The sequence below is a fragment of the Bombus huntii genome, chromosome 9 (genome assembly GCF_024542735.1).
Source record: "Bombus huntii isolate Logan2020A chromosome 9, iyBomHunt1.1, whole genome shotgun sequence".
NCBI classification, from domain to species: Eukaryota; Metazoa; Arthropoda; class Insecta; order Hymenoptera; family Apidae; genus Bombus; species Bombus huntii.
In genome coordinates, this window is record NC_066246.1 from 2,544,636 (window position 1) to 2,561,252 (window position 16,617).

General features: G+C 41.4%; 1 protein-coding gene across 2 annotated transcripts in view; it reads right to left on the reverse strand.

Annotated features, from left to right (window-relative positions):
- LOC126869195 (heterogeneous nuclear ribonucleoprotein L) overlaps positions 1–16,617 on the reverse strand; it is a 165,113-nt gene that overhangs the window by 46,858 nt on the left and 101,638 nt on the right. For both annotated transcript variants that reach the window (XM_050625422.1, XM_050625423.1), the window contains exon 6: positions 14,657–14,720. In XM_050625422.1, the coding sequence (XP_050481379.1) occupies positions 14,657–14,720 (64 nt within the window). The remainder of the gene's footprint in view (positions 1–14,656; positions 14,721–16,617) is intronic.

Consider the following 16,617-nt stretch of genomic DNA (forward strand, 5'->3'; position numbering starts at 1 on the left):
CTTTTTCATGATTCAGTAAAGAAGACAAAAATGTGAGTCCAATTCTATTAAAAATAAACGCGTTTGTGATCCAGTTAGTTAATAATTCGTGAAAGAACAGGAGGACAGGAGACAGTTGTTAAACAATCGGACTTTGTCCAATGCCATTGAGATTTTATAAAACAAAGTTCTTCGGTGTCGAGATTAAAGAAAGAATCGTGGAGAATCAGATAAAAAGATCACTGTCCGATATAAATGCTACAAGGTAGAAATTTATAAGAAACACCTTAGCAAACATAGAAACCGTTGCTGACAAATTCTTTCCCTGGTATTTGGAAAACTTTCTCCGATCGTGAGAGCTAAATCAACGAAAAGCTGTTCGCGAGTGTACGGTCCGTTCGGATCGCCGTTCTTTTCATTGTTTCCGATCGAAGAAACTCGCGGCAAGGTTGAATTCGTACAAAAGAACGGCGGAGTAAATCGTTGGCCTAAACGAGACCAAGTCGAACGAACGAATTCCTTCTTCGAGCGCACTTGTTCGTATTATTTACATTGTTCCGTGACGAGTCCGAAGTTCGAACGAATCTTTCGTTCGTTTCGAGAATTGCCAGAGCACGTCGAAGGAAATCCATTTGACGAACCGCATTGTTAAAACTTCCGGCGTGCCCTCCGCGACAGAAATTTTTAATAGAACCTCCAACGACGATATCTTAATTAAAAATCTTTGTATTTCATCGAGCTCGTTTCTTCGAACTCGAAAAGGGTCGCTGCTTCTATTGGAGTTGAGTCTTTAGTTGAGGCGAAAAATAAATTATCGTGTCGCGATGTAGGATAGATGTATATGTAGAGGAGAGCAACTCTGGTTCGCCATTTTAACTTGGCAAGAACGAGGAAAAGATCGAGCCCTATCGTCGAGCCAGTTTCCCATCAGCGACCACGAAGCCCACGCGCTCCCTCCATCTGCTGTGCTACCCGTGCTGCCTATCTGGCGAACTAACTTTCAGACAAATTAGCAATTTGCCAGCATCAGGCTAGGTCTCGGGCCGCGGATTGGTCTGGGAGGTAATAGCCTGACGGCCGAAAATTACGGACCGCCTATTCCGTGTCGCGCACATCCCGATAAATTCTATATAGTTGCATACACTGTATAAATTCGTCGCGTTATCACACCGTGGAAGTTGCGCGTTCCAGACGCTACCTCTTATCGAGATTTAAGTTTCTCGCGTGAAAGATGATTCGATATGCATATAGGATACGGTCATGGATTCTATAATAACTTTCCAACTATTCGATGATATACGCTGGCTTACGAAAGTATTTGGCCATTTATCGCGGACAATTTTTATACAATATATATCGCCAGATATTATTATATAAGCCATTTTGATATTTCGCGAATTCCGTAACGAGACACGATCGTTATGATTATATCGATAAAATTTCAAATCGATCTGACAATGTACGAGGAAATTATAAGACTTTTACCGTTTGATAAAAAATTAGTACGAACACGAGTCGTAAAGACGATATTATCACGGAATATTGAAACTTATCGACACGACCGACGATTGTCTGTTTAAATGATTTTTACGATTCTCAACTTCTACGAATATTTTCAGACCTGTTCCATGTTTTACCAACGTATTAATAACAATAACGATATCTGAGAACCATAATAGTCGTATCTCTCGCGATAACCGTATCTTATTACAATGCTAACGAGATTTCAAAATGTTTTGCATAACACGCGTAATATATCCGTAAAACGTTTCCATAATACATCGGATAGATGCTTCTGAGAGCTGCTACTATTCTATACATTTCCGATAAACGTCATAATTCACGAATAAACTCTTAACGACTTCAAAGCTTCACCGCCCGTTGTTTTCTAGCTATTAAACAAAATCTCAGCCACGGTAATTCCAGATTTCTCATAAATACCAAAGAGTGACGTTCGCGTCGTAAAAGCTATTCGCGCGACGTATCTAAACTCAGCCCGAAAACTTCGAGGGATGAAAATGCCAGAGTCGCGAAATAACACCGAGAGAGAGAGATAGAGAGAGAAAGAGAGAGATAGAGAGAGAGGAATCGAATTTAATTAAATCGTCCGACCCTTAATTACGCGACTCGAAGTAAACGGTGGTTTGAGAAACCATTCGACGCAGTGAAAGAGAGGAAGAGAGTGACGACGAAAGTTATGTTTTCCTCTCCTTATCTGACGCGGCAAGTTCGCCGCGTTTACCAGGAAAACGGACGTACAATTCCAGGACGGTGGTTGGTTTATATAGACCACGGTCTGTTCTGATATTAGCCTCATGAAGACGTCCAGCAAGCAGTAATTGAGCATTAGGGGTGGACGTAGAGGACCCGAGGGCGTGGGCGCATGACCAGGTGGTAAACGATCCAATTACTGAAAAATATATCTGAGATTACCCGACCTAAACCGAGGGTTATTAGGTGGAGAGGAAGTCGTCGTCGTCGTCGTCGTCGTCGACGGTGCTGCGACTGGTCATTAACGAAGGATAAAATTAGCTGACGTATAAAAATCCTACGATTAAATCCTACATCGACGTTGCAGAGAACATTTTCATGGAACGTAGCTGTCATTGAATATAACGACGTAAAGCGATAAAACGTAGCACGTTGAAGACGATTTTCAAGGGCGGAACGACATGGTAGTTTCCGGGGAAGTTCGCGCAAGTAGCCTTCCAGCTAAATGAATGGAAGATGGAAGCAATTTTACGAGGAATGTGTATTTTACTGGTTATTCGACGGAACGAGGTTGTTTCCAGGCAAAGAATCGCGTTCAACCAAACGGAAATTGAAGGTAACGAAAAAGGTAACGGAAAATAATAATGAAAAGCATGGAGAAACGTTCTGGAATAAAAATGCTTTTTGAAGGACAGATACTCGGGAATTTATTAACATTTCCTTCCGCTTCGATGTACGTACGACGATTCACGAAAGTATTTCAACATTTATCACAGAAAGCTTTCATGAATATATATTGTGTCTACGCGTATATGTATTACGTGTACAGGATATATGGATGCGGGTTATATTAAACTTTCTGAGATTCCATTAGCGCCATTGCGACATACGACTCTACCGTGATTGTATCGATCATTAATATCCGGGCTTATTAATATAATGGATGACTCTCCGATTCACCGTACACAAGCTTTCTTTTGACGAACTTTTACGTCAAACTTATAGAATTACCAATTTCGTGCTTGTATAAATTCATTCGTTGAGGAATAGAAAACGAGTCGTCACATTGCTCGCATTTCACGATGCAAAGAGAATATGTATCGCGTTTCATCGAATTTGTTTACCAGTTTCGTTGATTTCTCGTTAGTCGATTATTACTTTATCCTATCACGTTCGTCGCGGACGGAAAGTAAAATAAGCAAAGAGATAAAATGTCGAATTTCCGGCCGTAAATTCGACACGTTCGGTAACGGTCACGTTGACACGATCTCGCTTTCCGGTGGCTTCTTCGTCGACTCGTTATCGATTCGTTTACACTGCTTTATAAACGTTCTGTACTTCGACAATTTATCCGAAGGAATTCAAACGTTTCAACGTCGGTTCTTTGTTCGTGACCTTGGCGCCCAAACGGGACAACTTCGAGAGACCATCCCAATTTTACTGTAGACGTTTCTAGGTAAAATTTACTCGTTATCTTTCTCCTTATGCAACGATCTTTTCAAGCATGACACTAACGACGAGATTAATAAATTTCATCGTGGATAATTTTTAAATCGAGGACAAGAAGTTTTTGAACGGAGATGAAATGAATGCGATGCTCTTCGGTCAAACAGAAACGAACAAAAATTTCGCTAGATCGGAACGAACGCCGAATGGTTTCGGACCAACGCAACGTGCAAACTATGAAACCACTTTTAAAAAGCTTTATAGATCCCAACACAAAACCTCTGTATCCTAAAGTCATCGAATACCTTTTTGAACTATAACATCGGTCCTGTAACAAAGCTTTTCCCATATTCTCGTTACCGAAACGGAAGGATCGTTGATCGTGTTTTATCATGGATAGAAACTACGCTTCCAAAAAAACATCCCGAATTCACAAACGAGCCTTTGTGCCGGAGCAAGCAACCAACCGTCGATAAACCAACTAAAAGATGCAAGAACCTTAAACGTTTTCGTTATTTACATACAGAGAAAATCGTGTAACAATCTCAAGCCAGAATAACTCTCGAAAATTCTATCCTCTTCTTTCGTTAACGATACTCATCGACCATCGACGAAAGTACGTAACCAGTTCATCGAAAGTGTTTCCCGAATATCCTAGCTTCGCATATTCCATAAGCTCATTCTCTTCGAATCGACTTTGCGTTACCCCCGGGGAACGATATGCCGGCGTGCAAAAAGCTGCTGAAATCGAGACACGCGAAAGAAAGACAAAGGTAGGGTTTAAAAATTCATTCCGTGGTTATTCGCCGCTTTGCTATTCTTTTTGTCTCTTGAATCTCGTTTGTAGACCTCGCACAGATCTCTGCAACTCGCGTTTCAAACGTTCGCGCACATTTAGAGACTGAAATCGTGTACGCGTAGCCACTGACGCAAGCGACGCTGATGGACTGAAGAGGCTATAGCGGATCTTTCGTCGAGCTCGTTCCATTTCCTTCCGAGGAATCTTAATTCGACGACGACGCCCGTCTAACCTGACGCGACTAAAAACTCACTGTAACGCGCCGCAAATATCGTTGTGTCTCGCTTGGGACAACGACGCGCGCGATATTACTGGCCCGACGAATTAATTAATTAGTCGCCGCGAAGCAAACGAGAAAAGTCCAGACACCTGTTGCCAGCTTCAAGTTGAACGATGACTTTTTGAAAATGTCTCGCCTTGAAAATTCCAGATAAAAAAAAGGACCAGGAGTTTGGGAATGGCGATCGTGGAAAATCGAGCACTGGACGTATGACAAAATTAATGGTCTTGGGTCTGAGTAATTTTCGCAAGGAGAAAATCGTTCGACGAACGTTTGACAGCGATTAGAACGAATTTCTACATGGAGGAACAGAATCGAGTTTTGGTAATCGAAGAACTGGCCGAGAGAAGCCGCCTGTGGTGGAGTCGTATAAACTTTAGGTTACTAGAGTTTGGAACGATTGGTATTACGACAGAAGTCTATCGTGGGCGATCGAATCGATCGAAATCGACATTGAAAGCAAAACAGATGCCTTCGTTAAACCTTTGGAAGGATTTTCTATTCAAGCGTTAAAGTTTCATTCGCTTGAAACTGTTATAGAGGAATATTATAGAAAGAGAAAAAAAAAAAAAAAGAAAAAAGAAATGTTTAGTCACTGGAATATACAAGAGAGATGGAAGCCTGACAAAGATATGTGGATTCGCAATCAAATCGATTTCGAGGCAATCAGTCTTTCGAGTAGGAATAAGCCAGCGTTCCTTTGTATGATCGCATGTACTCTAATATGATTGACATTTTGAGATTCCGCGTGCCAACAACTAATAGGAAAATGGATGTGCCTTTCTACGAATTGCCTCGGAAATACAGAACATATTTCTGCGGACGTCAGTCGCATCTATTGCGTGGGACGGCGTGGAACCCAATTATCTCTGCAACCTTACTTAAGACAAAATTAACTTACGTTGAAATTTTCTCATCCTTCTTTGTAGACTTCTTTTAAAGAGTAAAAAAGAAGAGATCCGATATGATTTAAAATCGTCGTAATTTAAAAAGAAAGTTGGAAATTTCTACGTTTAAGGAAGTTACTATTGCCAAGAAATTTATCTCTAAGAATTATCCACAATTAATCGATCTACTCGTATCCAACAATATTACATTGGTAAAAAAATGCAATATTACGTCAACAGTCGTTAAAATATGTTTACGTCATCGTAAAAAATGTAACAGGAATTTTTTGATTCCTAGAATCCGCAAGAAACTACAGGAAGCAGCCTCCTAAACGCAACGTATCGAAACATAGTGAGATTCGAGACACGCGTTTGTTATGACTGACTGTCCAACTATGTTTTATCGCATGCCAGATATTCGTGGCGACCCCGTTTAATTTAAATCGCGAAACGGTATGCGCGTTGTCGCCATACCAAACATCTCCACTTCGCGTTTACGAGTTTCCTGATCTTCGCCGCGTAGTAGATGAAAATGTTCCGCCAGAAAAAGAGCAAAATATGAAACACGTCGACGAAGAATCCATCGCTATATATTCGCGCCATGTTATTCGTAACATCAATAAATTTTCCAAGTATACGAATCTATCTCTCTAAATTCGATCCTATCAAAGATAATGCGAATTGTTTCGGCGTTAAAACGTTATTAAGTGCATTGCTTATCGGCGACGAATTTCCACAGATATCGATGGATATTGAATCGAGGACAAAGAAAGAACGAACCTTTGAGACGCGATTCGATTGGACGCGATGAAATTTCTTTTTGCTCCTTTCAGTCTCTGAAAGTTAGATCTGAATATTTTATTATACAGGATCAACACGGGCACACGTCCAATCGCTTTCGACTAGGAAAACCGGCTCGTTCAACGGTATCTATCGTACACACAGGATCGTTGCGGGCTAAATCCACGATCAGCGTAACAAGCTCTAGGTATCGAGCGACCAGTAGAATCGATAGTTTATTAACCTTCTCCTCGACCTACGTGGATACGATTTTACCGCGCGTATATACGTAGCTTCCAGTTTGGCCGCGATCTGAAATAAAATACCGCGGCTTCCAAGCTAGCTGTAACCATCGTATCAGCGGACGACCTCGTTCTGCTTCATTTCGGCTGATCTCGCGTTTTGATTTTTCGCGCCATTTATCTCGAGGAACACGTGCCATCGTTCGATCGCCGAATAGAGGGCATAAAGTTTTATGTAAGTGCATCGATCACTGACTTTCGATTCACCCCCGTCCCCTTTCTCGCTGTATCTCATAGACACGAAGCTTATTCTCGTTTCGCCAACGACGACGTGTCGTCTTTGTCGTGTTCGTGGTGTTCTTGGCTCGATACGGACCGAAAGAAGATAGCGTCGCGAAACTTAAATCCTTTCTGCCACGACGCGGAGATTTATATATTTCAAACATAACTCGTTAACCAAAGCTGGCTCTAGGCAACTCTCGATCGAATTCCCGTGCGCTGCGCTCGCCTCTTTGTTCCGTTGCTCGTTGACTTTATATACTTCGAACAACGGACTCGTTTGTTCGTCTGGCTTTGTCTTCTCTTATCCCCATCGACGTTCCACTCTCTTGGGTAGCTACGGTTCCGCGACATTTATACGGCCTGGGCCTATAGACGACCAGACGAGAAACGAACGCGGGCTACTAATCGCGTTCACGAATCGTCGTGCCAAAGCGAAATACAGCGGATCGGCTGTCGGCCGCTTAGCGACGACGGAAAATTGGAGCTAACGTGATCGAGAGATTAACTAGCCTCGTTAAAAGCCGCTATTCTTGGAGGGTTCGAACCCGAGAGAGTTTCTGCCCGCTCCCGCGTATCATTCTGGCCAATCTTCTCGAAGCGACGGCTCGTTTCTTTAAGGGGTTGCGTGCTACACTCTAGTGGCACCAGTGACGTGGATCTGACAGCGAGTAGAATGCCTGCCTATCCGCTCGATTCGAAACGTTCTCTAGCGCGCGATTCGTTCTGCCTCGTGCCAGAGTATCTATGTGGTTGTCTCTCGTTCGACGACAGACGTAACTGCGTTTGCAGTTTACTTAGAGTTCCTCGTATTCCACACGTTCCATCGAGCACCGCGGCAAATTGCTACGTTACAGCGAGAGGTAAATAGAGAGAGTGCACGTTATTAAGACCTTTGTGTTGTAATCGCCTTGAATAGTCTTTGTTCGATAAAACGTCTCGTCGATGCAATAATTTTCTAACAATTGACGATGCTTTTTTAAGCTTTCTCTATGCAGAACGTTAACGCGAAGTTGATAAAAGTTATAAGTTTTTTTTCTTGGGTAAAACGTTCTATCGTGGAAGTTCGCGCGACTGTGTTTCTGACGATTTCAACGATGTAAAAAGATTTTCTTTGGTACGTGGCATTGATGGGTTTTTAGAATCGATAAAAGACACAGTTGTTACAAACCATTGCCTAACAACGTGGAAATTTCCGTCATTGGCAAAGTCGCAAGGAATCTCTGTATGTGTATGAAGAGCGACGATGTTACCGATGCGGGAAAGATCCAAAGTTTTATAAAAGTATATCAGAGCCCCGCGACATTATCTAGCTACATACGTCGTACCAAACAGTGGGACGAACTTAAATATATTCGAGCACGTGACAAATGAGTCTAAAGTATCCTCTCTATTTATATTCCACGTTTACCTGCTCGACATTTACATGCGGGTAATCTACAATTGTGGGACCAAATTGTCAGACACGTGTTACGCATTTAAATCGCGCCTCTCTGCTTTCTTATTTCTCTATCGTTTCCGCCGAGACTAACGGAACACGTGCAAAACGGAGAAGAAACAAAACTATACAATGTAAAAAGAAACTGTCGTTTGGTAGTTCCAAAAGTATTAATTCTTTTTGTTAACAAATTCTCGACTGTGATTAATAAGAAAATAAATTTAACGCGATAAATTCGCGTACTTTGATAGAATTTTAATTGGTTTAATAATATTTCGACGGTCATTTTTAACGATAGCATCGAAGCCTCGTCGAATATTAAAATCTTCATAGACAAACGTCGATAGCACGATATAGCGTTAATATAGAAAATAGAACAGTTCGTGTATTAATGGCAGGAATATATAGAATACGAATATGATGGCTTCTGAAGCTATTTCCTGTTTCGCCATACCGAAGTCGATTAGGTGATTTAGATCTTCCCGGTACTAAACACGATACGATCTAAATAATATTCTCGTACAATTTCGATTTATGAATGATCAAGGATTAATTTCAATTAACTTCGTATAAAAACTGTCATCCTTGTGATATTTCAAAAAAAGATACCTACTCAATTTTTTCACGTAAGTTTGGAACATTGTTCACGCTATTCAACGTCCTCTCAAGAAGAGCATTATCTTTTGGAAAATCGATTAATAATAACAAAAAAAAAAACAATAAATAGATTTTAAGATCCGAACAAGGAAAATTATGTCATTGATGAAAAATATTAGACACAACCGAGTTAAACTTGTAAAAGAATTATTATCGTGAGGAATATCAACTCAAGAAGAAGCGAGTCGTCTCATCTTAATTTTAATGGTTGTTCGAGTTTCCAGGGAACGCGAAACGGAAAATCAGATTCGAACGACAGGAACGTCGATGCTATCACTGTGTTACACGGTGAAACTCGCCTCCTCTCTCCGGATTCTCATTTCGTTGTTCAAACAAGGATCCAGGAGAGACCACTACTCGACTCTCGATTTAATCGTGTCGAGCGGTGAATCGATGCCACGGGGCAAACACGTCGATCGGTATCGCGACGAACAGCTGCCGATTGCCATGAAAACTTGCCGATCAGCTACTCGGCCGCGTCTCCTTTGCGGAAAAAAGGTCGAATCTACTATACCTTTCGATCCAATGAAACTTTCATCCGTAAGATAGTTCGGATAGACACGGAGAAAAGGTTAGAAGTACGCCAGTCGATCTCACCTATCTTCTTCTTGAACCTAATTGATCTAGTGCTCCGATCTACCGATCTGTGTTCTTTTTGACGTCATTCGTTAATACGAAATACAGTCACTTACGAAAATATTTTAACACTTGCTATATAGAAAACTTTTATGAATATATTCGAGTTTACAGATGATCGAAGGTTGCACTGAATAAAGGTTGTCTTGGCGTTTAAATTTATTTGCTGGTTTTACGAGAAGTGGCATAAATAACCGGATCCGTTGTTTGGATTTGTCTTAGACTGTTGCTGCATAGATTCGAGCGAGTATGATGGGTATTTTAGAAGGCTGAGAGATTACGAGACGTTAATTGTTTCTTACTTGATAGGATGTACGCGTGATAGACCGAAGAATGTGGTGTAGGGCGTGAAATGATCTCGCCAGCCAACCGCACTGCCAACAATTCCGACAGAGAATTGAATTTGACGCACTAAATCTGTCTAAGTCACAGCGTTGTCACTAAGGAATTAAGTTATCAAGTGTGTTTTATTAGGCGCGTTAACGCGTCCCTTCTCCGATTTGCTTGGAAAAAGTGAAAAAAAAAGAAAGAAAAACCTGTTTGTCTGATCGTTCGACACTAACTATAATTCCATCGATTCTCAGTGTCTAGACCGGTCGACACGATTTGTCTTCTGAAATTAAAAAAAAAAAAAAAAATCTGCTTCGTGGAAAATTTCACGATTTGAGGATGATGGAAATGAGGAAATTCGGGAGTAAGGATCGTAGAGTAAGAATCATGAATATCATCTTTGGGTTCTCAGATCTTTAGATTTTCAAATTTCTTATTGCGCGATAGTATTGATCTATATATTATTTGCACGTTATTTTACTGTTCGGTTCTTAATGTATCGGAGAACAGGAAAACAGCGGTGACTCGGTTGTTTCACGAATAGGAAGTAAAAAATTGCTAATAGATTACAGGCATTCGAAGGAGATCACACAAGGCGGAAATAAAGCCAGAAACTTTCCAAATATTCTTCCATCAACAAACACGGAATCACTGGCCATATTGGAAACTTCAACAAGTAAAAATCATTCAAGCAACACCGTTATCTTAGTATGAAAACTTTGCTTCTAGCCTGAAGCAGCCCTGAGACTTTCTTAACGACCTAACAGATTCGCAAACTTTCTCCTGTGTCTTTCACCGAAGAACTTTGGAAAATACTCCGAGAAGAGAATAGTTGGCGAGTAATCGACCAGTTTCGAACGTCCGCGAATCCTTCGACCGATTCCACAAGATCGAGAAGATCTGAAGGCGTCGCGCCGCACCAATTACTCGGTGAATTCGAGTATTTAAGAGCTGGACTAGAAATTTCCTGCATTCGAAAGTACCCGTGTCGAGTATGAGCGACGCGACGTCAGCCTGCGTGTAATTGGACCGAATTCCACGAGTTCGTGTCTGCTTGTCGTTTAGGTGGAATCGCATCCACAGCTTTATACCTGGCACGCGATCCGCGGCACCGTTTCACTCGCTCGTTCTTAACTTCTTGCGGTTGTTACGCGTTTAATTACTTCGAGAGATCATTTAGTCGCGCGAAAAGTCGCGTGTCAGTTTGTTCGAGCCGAGCTAGAGCGGTGTCGAAGATTTTTGTTATTCTAACGGTGATCGAAACTGATCGCTAAAGCTTAGTCCACTTGCTTACCAGCTTACTATCTGCGAATAATTTAAGCAAATGCATATTTTTACGAACAAAATCGAAAGAGTAAGATTTAGAACAGGGATTTGTTTCGCTTATCGAACGGTGTATTAGTTACTGTGCCACGAACATTTTCTATATTTTTACCTTCATATTATTACTTTCATTTTGCGAGATTTTTGCACGCTTAATTTCCCATAGATGCATAGAAATCCACTGATTACATTTCTGTATTGTATTTCTTCCGTTCGTTCCTACTCCAACGTTTTTATGAACAATGTATCGCGATCGAGGTTAAAGGTTCAGCTTTTACAATCACTGGTCGATGCACGTGTGTGTGTGTGTGTGTGTAAAGCAAGAACTGCTGAGATCATAGGGCACAGTGGTATTTGAAACAGGACGAATGGCAGATTGCGAGCATTGAATGCAAATGTTGCGATCGCGATGGCGTGGGTACCGAGCATTAGGAAAACGATTTGTTCTTCAAAAAAGTGTTAAACGGAACATTGTACAATGTGTTTCTAAGCTACGATACGATGTTGGAGATGCGAATGTCGGTAAATGCTGGGTTACCATGACATTTCGCGTAGTCATCGTTGGTTATCGTTGAAACGTGCCATCTCGAGATGGAAGATCTCGCTGCTAAAATCTTCATTATCTCCGTTTCGACGCGTAAATATTTCCAGAATTCTCTCCGTCGAATATTAATCAGCCACTTTACGCTCTTTAAATAATCATTCGTTTCGAGAACTTCCTGTCACGGTGATCGATGTAATCGTAATTGAAATAAGAATCGTCGAGTTGGTAAATTCTATTAATAATCTCGGGGACCTTAATCCTGAAACTTCCGCGAGGTTGTAAGAAATTGATGATAATTGGATAGTAATTCCAATCTCTTCGAAGTAGAGCTTCGCTCGACCTATAAGAATATAGACCTATAGTCACCGAGAACTTTGTTAGATTCATCACGAAACTTGGGTCAATTCAAACAACGTTCGAGGCAAGACATCGCGAGAGCAAAGTGCAGAACGTGCACGCCGTTTAAAATTCCTTCGGTCAATCGCTATCTTGGTAATTGTAATTACCTTTCTACTTAAATTCGGCGTGTAAACTTCAGTGAGCACAATTAAGATCACGAAGGCCCAGAAAGAAAGATCCAGGACGACTAACAAATTCAAGATTCGCGCAATCTCAAAGAAAAAGCCGTCTAAGGTCTAAACGATGGAATTTTCTCTCTTAATTAGCCCCGAGCTCTGCCATTTTCTGCTCTAAATCTTCCTTCGTTCCGAATTGCACGCGTGATAATCGGCACATTCGATAGTCTAAATGCAACGAAAAGAAACTATTTACAGCGGCTCGCGAAAGTATCTCAACGCTTACCATAGAAAACTTTTATGAATATGCATATTGCGTGTGTTGTACCGTTATTTTATGCCGAAACATTCCTAAATTTCATTCGCATTCGTAACGAGATTCAATTATCGCGATTATTCGCATTATACGGAATATTTTGGAATTTAATTAACATTATAACGAGACACGACTGTCTTATTATACCGATTATTACACTGATAAAATTTGAAAGCAATCTGAAAACGTATATAAAAGTTGCAAGACATTTACTGCGAACATATATTTAGTAGAAAATTAGTATAGTAAAAGAGCATGAATAGCAATCTTAACAAGTGTCTCACACGATATATGTCAAAAGCGTGGACGATGGAGCTGTATAAATACTTTAGCAATTTTCGTGAAACGTATGCTTGTAGCAAATGTACATTTCCAGACTCGTTTCCAATTCGGCCAATATAATCACAGTAGTCTAGTTTCATTAGCATTAATGAAATCTCAAAGTGGATCGCCTAACAGGCGTCCGAATATCTTCTCGAGCCACTGTATACGATGTTGCTGCACCTCGCGAACGTAACTAGCGTGAAAGGTTTCGCGCGATACTTGGTTCGGTATATCGAAATCGTTGGAAATTCGAAATAGGTCGAAGGAGAATTCTGAACGATAATTCCAGGTGGATATGGTGGAAAGAGGACGCACGATCGCGTCGAAGCTGGTGGAAGGGGCAGCAATCTGCGACGGGAAACGACACGAAATAAATTGCCATCGAGTAATTGTGATTTAAAACGGAAAAATATCGAGAGCACGGTTCTCTAACGAGTACCTTTATCGTTTCGCTACAATGGATCGCACACACGTCGATACGACGCGATGCGCGTCCACGGCGCATCTATCGACTCTTCTTTCTTTTTTCGACTGCAGTGCTTTCGGCGAACCGCACGTATCTCCGTATTTCTGTCTCGATTTCCCGTAAAAGGACGACACATCCGACGTGTCTGGTTGCGTGAATCGTTTGCCTCGTTTGCCCGATGTAACACGCGGTATGAATCGATGCGACTAGCGATGGACGAGAATGATTCGTTCGTGTGGACGGGACTGGAATCGTTCCTCGTTTTGCTCAACCTCTGCGAACGAGCTGAGAAATGGAAATCATCTGCCGGTGAAACTCGCGTGACGTTGAAATTTACTGGCAAATTTATATGGAAACGTAAATCGAATCGCGTAATACGGTTTTAATATTCGTGCGTACGGGTTATATCAGCAGATTAGTCGTTCACAGGCCAAAGCGGTTAATTCCGCTTTTTGAAATTTTAGTGCCAAAGCGCTTGACTGGCGCCTGTCTCGTATAATTTCATTACTTTTTTTCTGCTTTTTGTTTCGCGATAATTTGGCAAGTAAGCGGCTCGTATTATGGTCTTTATACCGAAAAGTGCAAACGTTCGTTACAAATATTAGCGGACCGTGAATTCGTAGCACGTATCAGGAAGCGTATCAATGTTGACTGATTCGATCATTCGATTTTCTTTGATTTGATAAATACGATCAGAAAGTGGAGCTGTCTATCGCAGCAGCCGCTTCAATTATTTTCTTCAGATTTTCCAACGATTCTTTACGAGGTTCGATCAACGTTTCCGCGTGTCGAGTAGCGCGCGCACGTGAACTTAACGAGGGACGCGGAAACCTTCTAAGCTCGCATCCGGACTACGTTTTATCCAATTACCGTTTTCTTCTGTGTTCGCGGGTGCACACGAGCACTGAGAAAGCGCGAGAGAGGAAAAACAGGTCGGCGAAAATGTTACCGAATTAGAAGGAGTTCTCAGTTACCGCGAGTCTAATGGAAATAGAGGCGAAGAAAAGGAACGATTCCGGTCTATGGAGAAATTCGTGTGCGCGCGTACACGCAGCCCCTGCTACGTGACATTAATGATTAAAATGCTTGAGAACGGTGGAGCGAGAACGCGTGTTCTCTACGAGCCAACATAAGGGAAAAAATAGATAAATAAACGAGAAAACGGAGAGATAAAAAAGACTAAGAAATTCTGGAAGAAACTCACCCAGCGTCGGCGTTGTGTAGTCCCAGCTTTCCGCGTCGTTTTTGTATACGTTCAGTTTGGTGGGCTGCAAACAAAGAATTTATATCGAGATTAGTTGCAAGCAGTGGTTAAAAATTATTTTACGGAAACATTTACAAGAAACATAAAAATTATTATCGCTTAACGATGTATTGGCTAGATCATCTACGATATTTATTTTAATCTTCGATCGTTGATATCCAATTTTTTAGACGCCAACGCGGAATCTGTTAAGACTCTTTCACTAAAACACATTCGTACAACGTATTTATCACGTGGTATGTTCGCCACATTAATCGCTGCGTGGAAACGAAAGAGATACCCGATACGTACAACATATTTTTATTAATCATGCTAAACGATTACGTAAAAAAGATATGAGAAGAAAAAACGACACATCGTATATCACGTTAGGTTGGGGTTAGGCAGAGTCTGTAATATTTCGTGCCAATAATTAAGCGTTAAATGTTACACGAGATGTAGATATATTTCGATTCGTCGTGTGCTCGATTTTCCATACGCATCATTTTTGCAACGCGTAAAATCATCAGAGTTCCTTTCTAGAAAGATATACAATCTCATCGGTAAAACTTGCCGCTACAGTTACCGAAGCAATAAATTCAACCTTGTATCGAGTTCTCTGATATGCACATTCGCCTAGATATGAAACGTAACATCTCCGATAGCGTACGATCGATCGATCCGACATCGCTGTATTCCAAGATCATTCTATCGACATTAGTGTCCACGCGTAGATCCGATCCGAAGTTAAGTCCTAATAATTTCAAGCTGGACACCCGTTGAAATTTAACACATTCCGTGCAGTAGCATTGGACGATCGTGCGCGGAATTATTAATATGGGAATTTAACGCAGGCAGGCTGCCCTCGCCTGTACCATAAATCCTCGATTAGCTATGCATGTACCGTTGCAAAATGAATTATACAAACACACGGGCAACCAGTTGGCTGCGAAGAGCTGGAAAGAGGTGGGAAGGAGAACGAATTGTTGGGATTATACGCAGATCGGTAGAAATCTGCGTATCGTAACGATGAACGCGTTAACATCATAGCCGATGTTAAATCGTTTGTTTCGTCTCAATCGAACGTATCCACGAAACGATATCAGTAACTCGTAATCGGTCGCGATTATTCTTATTAAATTTCAATAATCTGACGTTATTGCGTGTCGCTTTTATGCCACGAATACCTTTGACGAGACCAACGCAGCTTCCGTTCGTTCCCGGTTTCGAAAAGTTCTCCCTCTTTTGTTCAATTTCGCGTCGATCTCTGCTGAGAGAGGAAAAAGCCACCCTCTCGTTCCTTTGTTCGTCGGGGAAAAAATTTAATTCATCGCTACCGCGAACCTCCATTGAATGCTCTACGTGTTTCACGCGGGATGCAACCTGCCTTCTTTTCTTCCTTCCTTCCATTTTCAACGCTGAATCGAGCCAAGAAGAGTCTCGAATTTTCTGTATACGCGTGTAATTCACAGATCTTAAGAGTAAACGATGCAGTGGTTATCTTTATCGGTAACTCGTGTCAAGGAATATGGCTTACTTTTTATATATTTCGCAATGCGTCCAAATAAATTGCAAGGAGAAAGTACTTTAAAAGCAACGATGCTTTCTATCGATGGTGTCTCTATTCTGCAACACATTTTTTGTATATTAATCGCGCACGAGCGTCGGTCATTTTGTATTTTTAAAGTTTCCGTGTGCCTGCAGATTAAAACGAAAACGGGTTTTATACGAAGCAATCAATCGATCGGTAGAAACTGAGCGAAAGAGCAATCGATGGAACAGTCTCTCCCCGGTATGGCAATACGTCAACTGCTATCGGAAGCTCAGCCGCTTTTTCCACAAGAAATCTCTCTTAGAACCTAGTCTCTCTTTGTCGTTAATAGAAAACCTGACTTCGTCGCTTAACTCAATGAAGATCCACG